This window comes from Nomascus leucogenys, chromosome 6 (genome assembly GCF_006542625.1).
Source record: "Nomascus leucogenys isolate Asia chromosome 6, Asia_NLE_v1, whole genome shotgun sequence".
Lineage (NCBI taxonomy): Eukaryota > Metazoa > Chordata > Mammalia > Primates > Hylobatidae > Nomascus > Nomascus leucogenys.
The window spans coordinates 48593936-48608681 of record NC_044386.1 but is presented as its reverse complement, the minus strand read 5'-3'; the positions used below and the strand labels follow the sequence as shown (position 1 = coordinate 48608681).

General features: G+C 53.5%; 1 protein-coding gene across 1 annotated transcript in view; it reads right to left on the bottom strand.

Moving 5' to 3' along the window:
• Positions 1–1958, bottom strand: part of ONECUT1 (one cut homeobox 1) — a 33126-nt gene extending 31168 nt beyond the window's left edge. The window contains exon 1 of the mRNA XM_003266943.2: positions 726–1958. Coding sequence (XP_003266991.1) covers positions 726–1830 — 1105 coding nt within the window. The 5' untranslated portion in view covers positions 1831–1958. The remainder of the gene's footprint in view (positions 1–725) is intronic.
• Positions 1959–14746: the final 12788 nt, after the last annotated feature.

Below are 14746 nucleotides of genomic sequence, written 5' to 3'. Positions count from 1 at the left end.
TTGGCAGCGGAGTCGGTCCCAGGACTTGGCTATTGCTTTGCAGCTCTCACTGGAACCTTGGGACGGTCAGCCTCCCTCTCCTTTCCACAGCCAATTTCATGCGCAGAGAGCGTCCTAACCCTTACACCTCGGCTGTGCTACACACCCACCGCCCAATGGCTTTGAAACTTTTTGCCCATACTCTTAGATTGAGGTCACCACAGCCAGCGCCAAAAGAATGAGCGCGGGAGGGGGTCACAGCAGCCAGTTCGGCCAAACATCGACGCTGCTCCGGCACGCTCCAGCCCAGCGCCTGGGATGTGTCAGAGGTAACTGCGAGGAACATTTGCGTGCGATTCCACGCACGCGTTGCATCCCTCTTCCCAAACCCGGATCGCTGAACTGAGAGGTGGCGCAGAGTGTCTCACCAGGTGAGGGGATTTCTCTCCGCCTCAGGTCATACGAGCTTCCCTCGCTGTCCCTGAGCGCAAATGCGCCTCTTCAGTCGCCGAGGCCCCGCCGCTTAGCTCTCGGAGCCTTCCACAGCCCAACACACTGAGCCCTGGAGTAGGCAATTTGCTCCCACAGCCCTGTGCTGGCCCTTCCAGGCACAGGGAGTCCCCCTTCTGGGGGTAGGGGCGGGCGGGATGAAGCACACCCAGCCCTATCTCCTACCCTCCCTCCTTTGGTCCCTTCGGCTTTCGTGTACCTTATCTCCCGCGCGCCCAGGTCCTTGGCCGGCTCACCTGCTAAGCGGAGCGCGGACATGCGCTGGAACTCCGGCTCCTGCAGCCACTTCCACATCCTCCGGAAGGTCTCCCGGCCGGATTTGAGTTTGCTCCAGGGTTTGGGGTTGCGCAGCAGGTCCGAGAGGGTCCCCTGGGAGCGGCAGAGCACCCTCTGCGCGAAGATGGCCTGTGGGATGCTGTAGCGCTTGAGCTCGGTGGTGATACGCTGCGCCACCTCTTTGGTATTGATCTCTTCCATCTGCCCTGAATTACTTCCATTGCTGACCTGCGCGCCGGTCACCGAAGGGTTGGGCTCCCGGGCTGTGCCCAGGAGCTGCCCGTGGCCCTGGGCGTTCAGGTGGGCGTGGGGATGGTGCGGAGGAAGGCCGTTGATGGGCACCATGCCGGCTGAGGTGGGCGTGAGGTGCTGCTCCCCGTGGCGGCCGAGCATGGCCGGGTGGTGGGCTTCGAAGCCGTTGGGGGTGAGCATCTTGTCGGTGGGCATGGCGGCCCCCGGGTGGGCATAGTGGGGGAGCCCTTGCTGGGAGTTGTGGATGCTGCCCAGACCGGAACTGGAGAGGGGCGAGAGGCTCTGGCCCATGCCGGCCACGTCCTTGTGGTAGGGGGTATAGAGGTTATTCATGGAGGCCAGCCCGCGCTCATCCCGCATGAGCGTGAAGCTACCGCTCACGTTGCCCGCCAGGCGCTGGTGGTGGTGCGGGTGGTGGTGGTGATGGTGGTGGTGGTGATGGTGGGGGAACTTGTCCGAGACTGTGGAGATGGGAGGCAGCGGCTGCAGAGGGGTCAAGGTGGTGTAGGTGGTGGGCATGCTCATACCTGGGGGAGTCTCGCAGGCCATGGTCATGGTGGGGTGCAGGGGGCCGGCCAGGCTGTGCTCGGGGGCCCGGTGGTGGTGGTGGTAATCGCCGCCGCCGCTGCCGCCGTCCAGCAGGGACGCCATGCCCATGGAGCGCGGGTGCGCGGGGGGCAGGTGGCTGCCGCGGTGCGCCACGGAGCTGCGCGCATGGGGGCTGCCGCCCAGCAGGTCGGCAGGGGCGGGCACCGGCTCATGGCTCACCCCGTGCAGCTCGCCGATCGCCTCCATGGTCAGCTGCGCGTTCATCGTGATCCGGGCGAGCAGGCGGCGGACACAACATCGATGTGGCCAGGCAGAGGCGGCGAGGGGCGCACGGAGTCCGGTCTTCACATCGGCTGCTGGCGACTGTTGCCTTCCTTCCTCTCACTGTGGGGCTCTGTGTCTCTCTCTCTCTCTCTCTCTCTCTCTCTCTCTCTCTCTCTCTCTCCGTGTGTGTGTATCTGTGTGTGCGTGTGTGTGTGTGTGTGTGTGTGTGTGTCGCCTTCCCTCTTCCCCACCTTCCCCTCTGCGTCCTCGGCTTTTTTTTTAAATATTAATTTCCAAAAAGGATCCGCGCCGTTGGGAGAGCGCAGTGCCCCAGCCCGCCCGCCTCGGCCACCTCTCGCCCCTCTCTTTCTTAAAATTCTGAGGTCCCCGGCTCCCCCGCCGCGGCCCGCGCGCCTGCCGCGGCTGCTGCCTGCCCGCGCCGCTGGCCAGCTTGAGCCATGGCTCTGTTACTGTTGCAGACTCTGTGGCCGCGGTTAGGTAGCCGCCGCCGCCGCCGCCGCCGCGGCCCGCCCTCAAGCCCGCCGGGCGCAGCGCGCATGCGCGAGGCCCGCCCCCTCCCCCTAGGTCCTGGCGCGACCGGCACTTGACGTCCCCGTACAAATGAAGGAGGGGGCCCAGCGCCTTCCCTGCGGCGCCGGATGGCCAGGGAGCTGCGGGCACGTGCGAAAGATTGGCGCAGAGCACGACCTGGGGCCGCCGCTGCAACCCCAGGAGACTAGCGCCCGGCTCTCTCTCCTCCCAGCCCGGGGACGCTCCTGTCGGGCTCCTAGCCGCTGGAGTGCTATGCTTGGAGAGACATCGCCCCTCTCTCTCCAGTTGCTGCTTCCCGGTGCAGGTTGCCCGGGGAGCTGGGGACTGTGTCATCACCCCTTCGGCTCTGGCCCACTAAGCTTTATTTCCCGGGGGGCTGCTGGGAGTGCGCTTTCCCACCCTTGAATACGCGGCCTATTGGGGAATGGAGGTTGGGGTGGGGTGCAAATTGCTTAAAGGGCTGAGTCCGTTTGGCGGCCGTTGACCTGGCACCCTTCGTCCTCCCAGATACATACTTGCCCACCCTTTCTCATCCATGCCCTGGGGAGAGGAGTAATCAGTGCCAAGAGTCCCAGTTCGGGCCATACCTCACTGTCCCCCGCCGCCTGGCTCCTTCTCCCGCTCAGCTCATAATTAAGGCTGTGCGTCCGCTTCGCCAATGACCCGGCCTGTGGAGGGGGGCGAGGGAGAGCGGAGGGAGTGCCCTGGAGGGTACCCGTGTTAACTTCCGGGTGCTGGTGGGACCGTGGAGGCTCGGGCCGTCCCTGCGGTTACTCCCAAGGCCCTCCTGCTAAAGCACCCGGAGGCGGTTGCTTTCCAGAAGTACTGACGCAGGCAGGGTGGACGCCGGCGCGTGGGTCTCCGCTTAGCCCGTAGGGACGCCCTTTTCCCGGCGTCCCGGAGAGAAGCCTCCAGATTTGAAAATCAATTCAGCTTCGGGAGTAATTTCGCCCTTCCCGCAGTCACGCTCCAATCCGGAATCGAACCTGGTCTTTGGGCCTGGTGGGGACGTGTGCGGAGGCCCCCAGTTTGAGACGTACACCCGGCCGCCACATGCCGCGGCTTTCTTTCATTTACAAAAGAAAGAAAAAAAATCCGCTACAAAAGGCAGAGCCGTGTCCGCTTAGGTGCTTTCATCCCTCAGAGAAAGGACAGATGTGCCCATTGTCCAGCCCGTGGCAGTTATGGCCGGGTCAGCGCCGAGCCTCAGCCCCAGGCAAGCGGTGGTTACAATGAGAATAGCCTCTCAGAGCCGGGGTATCTGGACTCAGATATGGAATAAAGTGTGTGTAGCCTGTGCTGGGCCAGACTCAGACTGTAGGTTTGCTTGCTGGGGCACCGAACTGCAGTGGTGTTTCCACTGCAAATGCTCCCAAGCCCTTGGAGAGGCCGAGGCTGTGGTAGTGGTGGTAGGTGGGTTTCCAAGGCAAAAGTTTGGGCTGGCCAACCCTTTGGGAAAAGTCCCCACCGGCCCAGGCATGAGTAGGCCTATCTTTTTGCCCAGGTCCCTGCTACCACCAGGGCAACATCCTAATCCAGGTAGGTCAAGTTCAGTGGATACAGTCAACATGACTTCCTTGAAGGCGGCCATGTCCTGGGACTGGTTAATCTGGCTGGTTTTATCACCAGAGGCACTCCCATCCTGTCCAAACAATGCATATGGAGGCCCTGCAAATAATTCATCTCAGTGGATTTCATGTCTACCTGCATAATGAACAGTTAGGAATTTAGGAACCCCCAGAGAAGAAAAGATATTTTGGGGAAAATACACTGATGTAAAGGAACTCTGAAAACACGATTAACTCTTTAAACTTGTATCTATATCTACCTATTCATAAATGCATACACACAAGCACAAAACATATATTTCCTGCCTAGTATATTGCAATATGTTGGTGGAAAGCTGCATCTTTGCTTTTTAATTGTTTCTGTTCTCATTTCCTACAGCATGAGACCAAACAATGGGTTAAAGTAGCAGGCAGTCTTTCAGCTAAACAGTTGTCCCCCCACCCCCGCCCCTATATTTTAATCCCGCTGAAATGATTGATTTGCCCTTATGACAACTATCTTCCCAAAAGGCAGTTTGTTAAAAGAAAGAAAGAAGTAAATACCACCAAGTGCACAAATTGTTCATGGTTTTCTCTTTGTGTAGCTAATTAGGAACTTGATCTTGGAAACCCTCCTTCATGAGAGGCACTCAGCTGAGCCTCTGGAGTCCACCTGAAGAAGGCTGGCATCAGCAGAGCTCAACTTCCCCTCTCCCCCAAGGGCATTTATGAAAAGGGGGGCTGGCTCTGTGTTGGTCCCTAAAGAAGGAGCCAACGAAAAGACCTGGAGAAGCACCATATGTGTTGGGCTTGCTCAGTAATTTTTGATTTTTTTCTAAAACATTAAAAAAATTGTATGTGCAGGATTTGCTTTGGTTTGCAAATCTCCCTAATATTTCTTGGCTATTCACACCATTTATCTAACCATTGTTCTCCCCTAATTGACTGAGTTGCAGTGGTTTTTCAGTCAGAAACAACATATTACTGTATTCTTATTCAACTTTTCAAAATTTTTCTTCTTACTAAGGAAGTGATGGGTAGGAAGAATGCTCTTCTTAGGCCTAGTTAAGGTGAATTTGCATGTGTGGAGGGAGGAGGGGCACTAGAGAGATTGTTAACTGCTGGAAGGCTGGGACTACTTTTTGTTGTTTTGTCTCTCTCCTTCTTTCCCCCTTCCAGTGCCCAGAACAGAGCCTGGCACCCATTAGGTACACTATGGGGATTGAAGGAATTAGAGTCCACAGAGGAGTCCTTGGAAACTTGGTAGGTGTAGGTCAGTGTGTGTGATTGAGGAGGACTTATTTTTAGCTGCTTAGATTTTGAGTAGCTGCAGGAAATTTAAAGAAAAAAATAGTGTCAATCACTAGCAGGAAATTACATAATGTATATATGTAAGAAAAAAGGAAATAAGACTATGACTGGATGCTTGTTGCTGACAATATTTTCAGCGTGAAAACAAGGAACCTAGAATGTTTATTTTGTAAATGTCAGGAGGAGAACCTGGGATATGGGATGGACAGGGGCAATCCTTCTTTCGCTGGGTAGGCTAGAGCTTACCACGCAGCCCTACCAGGTTCAGCAAAGAAAAAGTGCAAAGAGAATAAAACCATTCCTCCAAATACTGGCCACATAAGCTTCTCTGAAAACCTTCCATTGGTTTCAGAATTAATGGTTTAATTATTTTTGTGAGTAGTAGAGATAGAACATATGGCCCAGTCCCAGTTCTCAGGACCATTCCAAAGAAATGTTTCTAGCTCCTCCCAACCATGAAATGTCTACTTCCCATTTTTTGGACTCACAAAGAGCGAGATCCTGGGTGTCAGGGCAAATTCCTCCACCCAGGGATCCAGGGGGAAGCTGACTCCTTGGCTAGAGCCCCAGGGCATACTCACTGGTATTTCTGATGCCCGTAGCTAGTCTAACATTAAACTTGTAGGGAGGAACCATTTCTTTGGTATTTGGCTACACTAGAGCACTAGATAGCTGGAGAGTGAAGGATTTGGTCCTGGGTGCTTCCTGGCAAGCTATCCTGTTCCACTTCTAGAGAAATTTTATTCAGAAAATTGCTGCAGGCTTAGAGTAGAACACCAAGAAATTCAGAATGGGGTGGCCTGGTGATTCACTATTGAAAACCATTAAAAAAATCACTCAATGACTTCTCTTCACTCTCTGGGGACCAAGGAAGTGGTAACTAATTATGGTAGCCCCTTGCTCCAATCTTTGATACTCTGTTTAGCGTGTCATTTTATTCATATGTTCGGTAACATTTTTCTTTCTCAAATTACAGTTTTTGCCCGAGAAAATATTTTTAAATCAGGCTTTTTTTTTTTTTTTTTTTTTGCAGTTTTCTCTGTTTTATCTCCTTCTTGCCCTTCCATATCCCAAAGAGAAGATGCTCTGTCGAAAGGCTGTCAGCTCGTGCCATCCGCAACTAACTCCAGGTTCTGGGAGTTGCCGAGAGCTGCCTGGGCGGCCACCCGAGGACACCACACCACTCCGCTCGTATCTCTGGTTACTTCCTGCGCTGAGAAAAAAAAAAAAAATGCTTGCTCTCCTGGGTCCTCGGGTAAACTAGAGGCGGCTTCTCCTGGGTTGGAATCCGTTTGGCGGTCGCCTACTTCCGCGAGGGCTTTTTCACGGCTTCAAGCCAAGAGCGCGGAAGGGAGAAAGGGTATACTGATGCCGTGTGGCTGAGGGAGGGGGTCCAGGCTCCTGGGGTGCTCTCCTGCAGCAGGACCCCTCGCTGGCCGCGGCTAGCCCAGTCCCGGAGGAGTTGGCCTCGTCTAGCCAGCAGTTCAGTGGAATTTCTTTCTTGGACATAACTTCATATCATTGAAATAGTCTACAAAAGATACCAGCTCAAGCCGCGAGGGCGTTGAATTGTCCGGATTTGGGGTGGCGGTTAATGCTCCTCTTCTGGTGCCTCCCCCCGCTGGGGTCCTGCATTCCATTAGCCCCGCGCTAGCCCCGGGGTAGAGAGTGACAAGTTTAGGGGCTGGAGAGGACAAGGGGAAGGACGAGAGAACTCTTGCACCGACGGATGCAGTTCCGAGCGACCCGAAATGAGGAAAACCCAGAAGGGGCGGACGGAGGGCAAAGTCGGCCCAGGACGATCTTCAGGCGCACCATTCTCTCGCCCTGGAGGGACAGGGAAGGGCGGAAGCCGAGGGTGGCTGTCCAGCTGGGAGCCTCGGATCCACCGGGCTTGGACCAGCCACCCCACCCTAGGGCGACTGAGGACTGGGCGGCCGAGCTCGCGGCCCACTTAGCTAATGCCGGGTAATGCCGAGCCCGGCCCAAGAGCAGCAGCTGCACTTGGGAAGGAAAACTCTTTAAACAAATCATTTTGGTGTCTAATCAATTAGTGTTTGCGCAGTCAAGTACCGTAGATTTAACAGAATAATCGTTACTGCCCTTGTCTTTATTTGACCTGCAGACACCTAGAAGATTTAAAAATGAAACGCCGGTGTTCCGGGCTCCCCACCCGTTGCCTTCGACTCCCTTCCGGGACCTGCTCGGCCAGGTCGGGGCTTTTGCTTTCTCCAGGCCTAATCTCCTCTTTGCCTCCCTCTTCAGCCCTCCTCCCCCTTCATACTTTTCCACACTTTACCTTGTTTTCCAGCCCTGTCCGCCTTCCGAGTCTCGGTCTCCTCATCTCCCCGTTCTTTACCCCCGTGGCTGGCACAAGAAACGGCTTCTGATTCTGGGGCACCCAGGACTCTGGGCGAGCGCACCTGCCTTTTGGCCTGAGAGCCATCTGGGTGTAGAATTAGGGACTCGCCAAGCGCCCAGTTGTCTTTTCCCTGGACCCTCACTCTCTTACCCCTTACCTGAACCAGCCCAAGACCCGAGGGGTCCTGTGCGAGCTCTTTGGCTTCTGTGGAGCTTGGAAAAGACCTTTACCTGCGGGCGGGGTCTGCCTGAGTCTCTCCCGGTAAATGCAGTGACCCAGGGCGCAGGACCGGGGTTGAGAGGAAAAGCTGAGAGTATAGCCTTGGTCCCTAAAACCCGTTTGCAGGGCAGGGAATTGGGTCTAACGGCGGGAGGGAGGACGTTGTGGGGGGAATTCGTGGGGGGCTTCCCAGCTGACTGTTGTGTGGTGACTGCACTCTCTGATGCATGCTTCTCTGGGCCAGGTTATCTTCCAAGGTCCAGGGGTGCAGCTAGGAGGTTCTCCAGGTGCTTCTGAATTGCTGCTCCTGCACCTCCCTCCTCACCCGGTGTCTTTTTCAGGCCTAACAGGTGTGGACGCCTGTGTATGTGTAGACAGTCTGGTTGTGCGCCATGCCTGGCCCTCAGGCCACCAACGCTGGGCTTCAGGAGCCCGCCCCACCCCCCCAGCCCTGAATCGAGGCTCCACAGGGTTAGAAGGATGCTTACCAGGGCCAAGAGACCTCGAGGTGGGGCTGTGGGGCAGATGGACCGGTGGGGTGAGGAAGTTTGGGCCACCTGAGTGGCCAAGAACACCTCCACTCCTTAATTCCGCTAATCATTTAGCTCAGCAGGGAGGACGAGGTTGGAGGCTGATGCACCCGGGTAGTGGGTTGGTTAAATAAGAGGCTGTAATTCTAAAAGGGGGAGAGGGGGAGTGAGCTGGAGGTAAAGGTGCGTCTTCCTTTCCACATTTGGGGCTCTGGCTGCCTCAAATTGAGCCTGGAATGTTTATACGCCCCCAGAACTGCCTCGCAGTCCCTGGTCTCCATCAACCACCTGAGAAACTTCGCTCTCAACAATAGATGATTATAATGTACTTGACTAATGCCTGTATTTTCCTGTTTAACATACATTAATCTGAGTAACAAAAAAAATCAATATTGCTAACAACATTGCAAACAAATCCTGGTCTCTCTCACACAAAAACCTCCTCCGATTTTCAGTCACTCCTACCCCCTTGAATTTTGTTATTCACCTGTAGTCTACTGGCAGCCCCTGGCTAGTCTTGAATTCAATCCTGGCTGGCTGTCAACAGCCCTTTCTAAAACTCCTGATTTTTTTCTTTCTCTTTGTTTTTCTTTTTCTCTTTCTTTCTTTCTTTCTTTCTTCTTTCTTCCTTCCTTCCCTTCTCTCTCTTTTTCTTTCTTTTTTTTTTCAGCCGTGAGTGGAACCTGGGACACTTCAAATGCCATCCTCCTTTCAATTGGGCCATTTGAAGACCTCGAGTTTACCTCAAACTTCATTCCTTCCAGCACCAGCAAATGCCCAAAGTCACTGGCCAATGACTTATGCTTTTGTTTTCCTTCCCTAACAATCTCCCGTGTGACAGCCACCAGCACCTCCCTAGGGCAGGAGACTCCACACTCTGCTCTCACGTAGCTGCCACCTGCAGCTAATCTCAGCTGGCAGTTGTTGAGTTTATGATTCTTATTTTGATTATTTTTAAAAATTGGTGTTTTCCACCTGGAAGGAACAAACCGGAAGGGCTGGCTAATGAAGGAACTTAGGTTTGCAAAACACTGTGAATAATTTAGTATTGTATTTCAAGGGAAAAAAATAGCTTTCTTAAATCATCCCCGCAATATAAATTGCAGACTTATAGTATGGTCCTGGTAAGTCTAAATTTTTAAAGGAGCAATATTCAAAGAGACATAGATGTGTGTATTAATTATTTATTCGCTGGTGCCTTCCTTCGTTTCTAACTTATTATTAATTAGGCGCCTCTAGTCTTTCGCAGAGCGCTCCACTGAGCCGGCTGCAGCTTTAAATATGAATTAAAAGCAAATCCAAGCTACTGTAATGCGAAAATTATTCCGTGTCTTGCATGGCAGAGATGAATAGCTGCGTGGATCAATACCGTGAAACTCGGCTCCCAACGACAGCGTTATTGATAGCTTATATTAATGATGTTAATGATGGAAAAAGGAAAACAACGGCCTACCCGACTTAGAAACTTTTTAGCCGCTGAAACCCCGCAATAAAAACGGGAAGGGGGCAGGAATGGGGCTTAAGTGTAATAAGAAAATTATTTATGAAACCGGATAAATGACTTCAGAGCCTTGATGCATTTGAACCTAACGCTCTCGGCTCCTAGCGGCCCCGGCTCCAGCTGGGGAGACCGCGAAAACCCCAAGCCACGGAGAGCTGGGGGGCGGGGGGCGCTCCGCTTGCCTAGGCAGCCTCCGGCTTGCCGCCCCTCTTCCTCCGTCCCCGCTGGAAGAGCCCTCTAGGGCGCTGCTCGTAGAAGCTTTGGGAAGTTGGTGGAATGGGGCAGTGACAGGGTTGGTCCCTGCTGTCCAGGCGGGGACAGAAAGCCGGGTTAGCGTTGCCCAGCGGTCTGGGATTTGGGTTCGCTTTCTTCACTGGTTCTCTTGGCACCCGCTCAAATGCTGCGGCCTTGTCGGGGGCCCAGGTCGGGCTCTGCACTGTGGCCTCCTGCCCATCTGGCCAAGGCTTTCGGGATCCCCAAAATGCAAACGGGTGGCTGGTGCCTGAGCAGGAGAGGGAAGGCTTTATATGAAGAGAAACCGTTCTAAACACGGTAGGAAAACTGGAAAAGGCGCTCACCCTCCTCCCCCGTGCCCCGTGCCTCCATGGGTTCTTTACCAGGCCCAGGGTTTAACTGGGCCTTGGCATAAGGCTCCCAGCAAGCGCGGGACATTCTAGGCTAGCTGTTCCCGGGCTAGAGGAGAGTGAGCGCTCAGGTCTGGGCCCAATTCTCCTGTAATTCGGCACAGGCGCCGCCCCCACTTACCCGCTGGCCCCAAATATCGACCCACTCTCCGTTTTCCCCTAGTCAAGGGCCACTGAGAGGGGAGGAGAAGAAACAGAGGGCGTGGGGGAGCGAAAGGTTAAATCCTGACCCTGGAGGACCGCGGGAAAGGTCAGAGCCCGAGGGTCAATCTCAGGTCCGAGGTCCCATCCCCCACTGCTGGGGGCAGAGCCGCCAGGTCCCCTCCCCCTAGCTAGAGTCCTGGGCCCTTGGAGGCGAAGCTGGGTGAGGCAGCGGGGCGACCCCTGGCCGCGGTGGGATGGGGGCGGTGCAGCAATGCTAGGGTAGCCGGTGGTGTCCCGGCCTGGTGGTGTGGTCCGGGGTGCCCTGAGTCCAGTCTTTCTGATTGGTGCGGAAAGTTGAGGGGCTTTTAATTTACACCGGGGCTGTCATTTGTTCAGTGTCTCAGAAGGGAGGAGAGGCCGTCTGGTACTGCAGGCAAAGGCCCAGGTGGTCCTCCAGGGCAATTATAATTTCCTAGAAAAGACCGGGTAATTTTGTGTTTTTTTTATTAGGTCTTTTAAGATCTGTTTTTCTTCCTTCTCTCCCTCCCGTCTTCCTTTCTCTCTCTCCCTTTTCTTCCCTCCCTTCCTTTCTCTCTCCTTGGTTCCCTCCCTCCATTCCTTTCTTCCTTCTCTACCACTCCTTTCTTATTTTCTTCTCCCTTTCCCCCTCCCTCCTTTTTTCTTTCTTTTTCTCCACCCCTGTCTTATTCTTTCCTTCTCCCTAGCTTTCTTCTCTCATCCCCTCCCTCCTTCTCTATAGGGGAGCCTGGTGCAGGTCTCTGCACCTCCAGACTTTTATATGAAGGGTGCCAGTCTATTTGGCAAGACAAACTAATCCTGTTTCTGAAAAAAAGGGGAAAGAAAGGAGAGTGCCAGGTGAGCCTCAGGATGCAGAGGCGGTACCTAAGCTTCTGGGGCCCTTTTGCCATAACTGGCCTTTCCTGATGTTTCTCAGCTTGGCTTCAGTCCATACCCTGTGCAGGGTCCTGCCCCTTTCCTGAGCGTGGTACATTTCTGACATCCTTGGAGGTTGCATTCCTCTTGCTAAGTAATATTCCCATGGTGCCATCTGGGCCCCTGACCTCAGCAAGATGTGGGGGTTGTTTTTATTTTTATTTATTTGATTTTATTTTGAGAAAAACTTGAACCTGTCAATCTCAAATGCTGTAACCCCTAAAAGCACCGACAGAGCCTTAAATCTAATCTAGGGCACCGGGGCGGCCCATTCAAATCACTGTCTCAGACAAAACCCAAACTTCCTGCCACCCAGGAAGAATCCCTTGTCAGCTATCTGGCTTCAAAGTCCACAACGTGTTTCAGATAAGCACCAGCCTGCATAGACGCAGCCCCATTGCCACACAGTCTACAAGAAAACAGCCCTTCTTCAGAAAGGAAACACAACAGCCACTACAAAAATCACTGGATTCTGGAAAAAAATCAATATCAAAATTAGATTTATTGTCTGCTTATGTGATTAAAAATGACAAAGTGTTGCCTTTTATTTTCATAAAAAGAGAGAAGGCTGAACAAAATAATTTACTATCGAGTTGTGCTAGTTTCATTTGCCTGGCAAAACCTGGAGGAGGCCTGTAGGGCGGTTGTGGAGTGCAGTGGCAGAGCCAGAAGCCCACTGCGCAGGAGTGAGCTCGCTGTCAGAGGATGTGTGTGCTACAGTGTCTGAGAACAATTTCCTAATCCCCAATATGTGGCCACGCTGGTTCAGCTGGGCAGGTCTCAATTCTGTCTCGTTCCAGAGAAATACACGGTGATCTGTCCCTTGCTCATAATTTTTTGATTCAAACCCAGACTCCAGGTCCTGTTCTTTCAAATAACTTTCAAGATGACACTGCTGTGTTGGTTTCCGTCACAGTCTTCCTGGTTCGCTTAGCCACCGCCTCCCAGATCCGCATCCAGCCTTCGATCCTGCGAAGAGCTACGCAGTCCGTGTGTGTGTGTGTGTGTGTGTGTGTGTGTGTGTGTGTGTCCGACTGCTTGGCCCGGGCCGGGCTCTCTTTCCTGGGAGGCTCGCAGGGTTTCAGTCTAGGCTGGAATCACTCAAACTGGGTTTCTGAAACCTCTGTGGGCTGGGTTTCCGAAACCTCAAGTGTGGAAGGCGGAGAGCGCATTCTAGGAAAACGACTTCATTGGGAACGGGCTGATTACACGGACGATGGGGTTATTTATCTACGTTAAAAACAAAAAATCCAGTGTGTATCTCATCTTACACTCCCCTTCCCTTCCCCAAGCCGAATCAGACTACCCGCGTCTTTCCGCTGCTGCTGCTGTTGCTGCTGCTCTTGGGTTAGGGTCCAGTGTGCGCAGCCAGGGCTCCTATTCATCCGCTGCCTTCCTCCAGAACAAAGTGGCTCCCCATCGCGCAAGGGGTCTTGGAGCGAGGCCCTCGAGAGTGCAAATAGCTTCACTCACACTTAACAGCACCATTGGAAAAATAACTACCAAGCCGGGTCCCTGAGAGTCCCTAAACGCGCCTTCCAATTTGGAACTGGCGTTGTTTGGCGGGTTGCACACGCCAGGGACTAATTTGTACAGGCGTTAATTGGTCCTCCGTTTGTTCTGAAACCAAACCCAGAGGGTTCATCTCCTGGTATTGATGCAAATGAAACCCAACCAAACAATCTCCTCCATAGAATCCCCAGGGGGCATGGCTCCTGCAAGGTCATCCTGGCCTCTTCTTGGGGTCCAGGGCTTAAGGAGACTCGGACATGGTCCCTTGTTACTTTACCTTGTAAAGGTGACAGGCCCCGCTGGACGCCAACGCTGGACTAGCAGTGACCCAAGATCCGCCAGCTGTTAGGCTCGACTTTTGTCTCTCTTCGCCCCCCGTAGTGCGGGGCCAGAACACCCTTGAGTCAGGGCATCTTTTCCCCAGATGCTGGAAGGGAGGTGGCAAGGGAGCGTGGGTCCCGACAGACAGGCCTGACCTGGCCGCCTCTGGGATGGTGAAGGCAGCCCGAGGGTCGGGCGTCGGGTGGCCCCTGCTGTGGGGGCAGCTCCAGCTCCTTTCTGTGTCAAGGCAGATTCCTCCACTAGCTTCCCGGGGAACAAACCCAGCCTTTCCTATTGCCCTGCGGGGCCCTCTCTAGCCTCATCTCCCAACCCGCCTCCCTCTGCAGACTCTAGCGCCCCGGGGCTGCCGGGCCAAGGGTCAAAGGTGAGGCCTTCTCTAGGCCCAGACTTCCTTTTCGCTTGGGCTTGTGTGAGTGCACGAGTCGCCCAGGCCTATCATTCCCGCTGGACGCCCATTTCCAGAGAGAACAGGCACATATCTCAGAGCTTAACCTTCGCTTCCCAACTTAGCGCTCTTTGATTATGTGGGGTCTTGATGGGGGTGGAGCAGTTTAATTTAGGAAATTGTATCCAGACCATAAAGTCACCTATCTGGACATTTTAGGAGGTTTTTTTTTTTTTTGTTTTTTGAGATTTTAATGATTTCTCTAAGCTTAAGCAGGTCGAGGTGGCTTTGACCACAGGACTGAGGAGGAGTCTCCCATTGCATCATTTCATTGCCCCAACCTGGCCAGAGCTGGAAAGAAGTTGCCAGAAGGGATACAGGAAAAACAAACGAATGCACAGCCTTCAAATAGTTCTGTTCCAAAGGGGCCGACCTATTGCCTGAGTGGGGGCAAGGCTGGGAGAGTAAAAAGTAGATTTCTATGCATGTTCATGTGGCCCAATGTAATGAACACATCTCTATCAATTTCTGGAGGCAGAAGGCTCAATTTATTTTGGTTTTAGTCGTGGAAAGTCCTCAGCCTTAGCTCTGACTGATGACAGAGCAGCCGAGTAGTTAGAATTCTCTCTCCAACGAAAGCGATGGTCAATAGAATTCTCAGTATCAAATGAGCAATAATTTGCTGTGGCTACATGCTGGATAATGAAAGATGTTAGCGGGATCAATAAAAAATGAAAACACTTTTACTTACATCTTGAGTTACTGTTTTAAGAGAGTGAGAGATGTAACAAACCCAAAGCCGGGTTCAGAGCCACCCAACACACCCCTCAAAACCCCAAGGCAGAGAGTTTTGTCACCACCTGACTGGCCCTTCCAGAATGCCAGGCCTCCCTCCACCTTCTCCCTCAGGAGA